The 2,032-nt window shown below is 36.6% G+C and overlaps 1 protein-coding gene across 1 annotated transcript; it reads left to right on the top strand.

The window, feature by feature from the left end:
* The first annotated feature begins 202 nt into the window (after positions 1-202).
* LOC129579866 (trypsin 5G1-like) lies at positions 203-1,448 on the top strand. The gene is made up of 5 exons (XM_055470047.1): positions 203-339; positions 401-557; positions 625-860; positions 923-1,146; positions 1,213-1,448. Exons 1-5 carry the CDS (start codon positions 294-296, stop codon positions 1,309-1,311), a joined length of 762 nt encoding a protein of 253 aa, XP_055326022.1. The 5' UTR covers positions 203-293; the 3' UTR covers positions 1,312-1,448.
* The last annotated feature ends 584 nt before the right edge of the window (positions 1,449-2,032 follow it).

Raw genomic sequence — 2,032 nt, 5'->3', positions numbered from 1 at the left:
AATACCTGTCTGTAAAAATGATTATATTGCACATATTTTCTGACTACTATTGACTGATAAAGCCAGTCAATGATAGGCACCGGCTACCAACGCTTATCCTTTACTATGTATCATTTTGATAATGGTTTATCAATTTGTAGCAGTCAAAATTATTTAGAAAAGTATGAAATAATCTAAAAATGTTCAAAACTGAGAGGTATAAATAAATACCGCACTGAATTCAATTCATGCAGTGAGTTCAGTTAAAGAGCTACTGAACTAGTTTGTGAAAATCAACCATTGACCAATTTAAAATGTTCAAGTTGTTGCTCATTGGATTCGTGATCGGACTGGCATCAGGTAAAGTTGTAACTTCGAGAAATTCTATCATTGCTTTACTCATGTCATTATTGAATCGTAGCAAGTCCTGTCGATGTTCGACTAATTGTTGGCGGTTTCGAGACGTCCATCGAAGAACAACCATGGCAGGTGTCACTTCAAGTTGGCACATCGCATAATTGTGGTGGGTCAATCATTGGAAAGGAGTGGGTATTGACCGCGGCCCATTGTACTAACAGGTAATATTCAGCGGCTTCAGTTTAGAAGAGGCAGAAGGAATAACTCGCTAGTGATCTTGTATTTCAGCACCGGATCATATTACGTTCGTGTTGGCTCATCGCGTTACGCAAGCGGTGGTTCAACTATCAAAGTGAAGAAGGTTTACCGTCATGAGAAATACAATGCCAGCATCACCGATTTTGACTTCTCGCTGTTAGAACTGGCCGAACCACTGTCATTTGGGGATGCAGTGAAACCAATCGCCCTACCAAGCGAAGATATTAAAATTGCAGATGGAGTCGAAGTGCTGGTTTCAGGATGGGGTAACAAAAATCGAACTAAGTATTTGAAGCATCTTAAAGGAAAATATTCTTTTGTTCATTAGGAGCAACGCAAAACTCAAGTGATTCGAATGAAGTACTCCGTGCCGTCTATATTCCCATTGCCAATCAAGAGTACTGTAGCGAACAATACAAAGGCTATGGCCGACCGATTACCGATCGAATGATCTGTGTTGGTTTTGTCAAAGGCGGAAAAAGCCCATGCTATGGCGATAGCGGCGGCCCATTATCTGTTGAAAGTGATGGAGATCGTGTTGTGATTGGAGTTGTAAGTTGTATATGTGCATAACTGCAGAAATATGTATACAATACTTAATTTGTAATCTCCACCTAGGTGAGTTGGGGGAAAGATTGTGGTGCGCCAAACTATCCTGGAGTCTTTGGTCGAATTACATCCGTTCGTCCATGGATTAAAAGTTTATCGGGAATTTAACCGTTTAAAATCATAGTTCATCTAAAGCGAATCTTCTTCGAACTCGATTGATTTGAATACAAAATTGTATTTTTTTTTCTCAATAAATACTTCGAAGGGAATGCATTTAGTTGTTATTTATTGAACTAAGAAGTATTTTCGATGATTGGTGTCAAATGTCTTATTTGATTCAAATAAATTATTCAAGTTTATCGTCAGTTTAGTTTTATATAATGCACATTGAATGTAGAAAACAATTTTTTGCATTTTCAAAGATATGTCAGTTTTACGAGAGCACGCAGCGTAAGCATGTCGCTATCGATCCATTTCAAGCTGTAATTATTCATATATACAGATCCAGTCTGTGCAAAATCTAATAAATCAAACGCTTTATAGATTCAGTCAAATATTTGATGGTTATATATTTTTCAGGTGCAAAAAAATGAAAGTGACGTCTGAATACACACACACAGTCGAAATTTTAATTCTCGTTTTAAGTCCAATAAAACTGGCAAACACAATACCTGTCTGTAAAAATGATTATATTGCACATATTTTCTGACTACTATTGACTGATAAAGCCAGTCAATGATAGGCACCGGCTACCAACGCTTATCCTTTACTATGTATCATTTTGATAATGGTTTATCAATTTGTAGCAGTCAAAATTATTTAGAAAAGTATGAAATAATCTAAAAATGTTCAAAACTGAGAGGTATAAATAAATACCGCACTGAATTCA

The sequence above is a fragment of the Sitodiplosis mosellana genome, unplaced genomic scaffold (assembly GCF_009176505.1).
Source record: "Sitodiplosis mosellana isolate CC-2019 unplaced genomic scaffold, AAFC_SMos_1.0 Smas_scaffold_6697, whole genome shotgun sequence".
Taxonomy (NCBI): Eukaryota; Metazoa; Arthropoda; class Insecta; order Diptera; family Cecidomyiidae; genus Sitodiplosis; species Sitodiplosis mosellana.
Note: the sequence above shows the minus strand (reverse complement) of the source record. Positions and strands in the feature narration are given on the sequence as shown.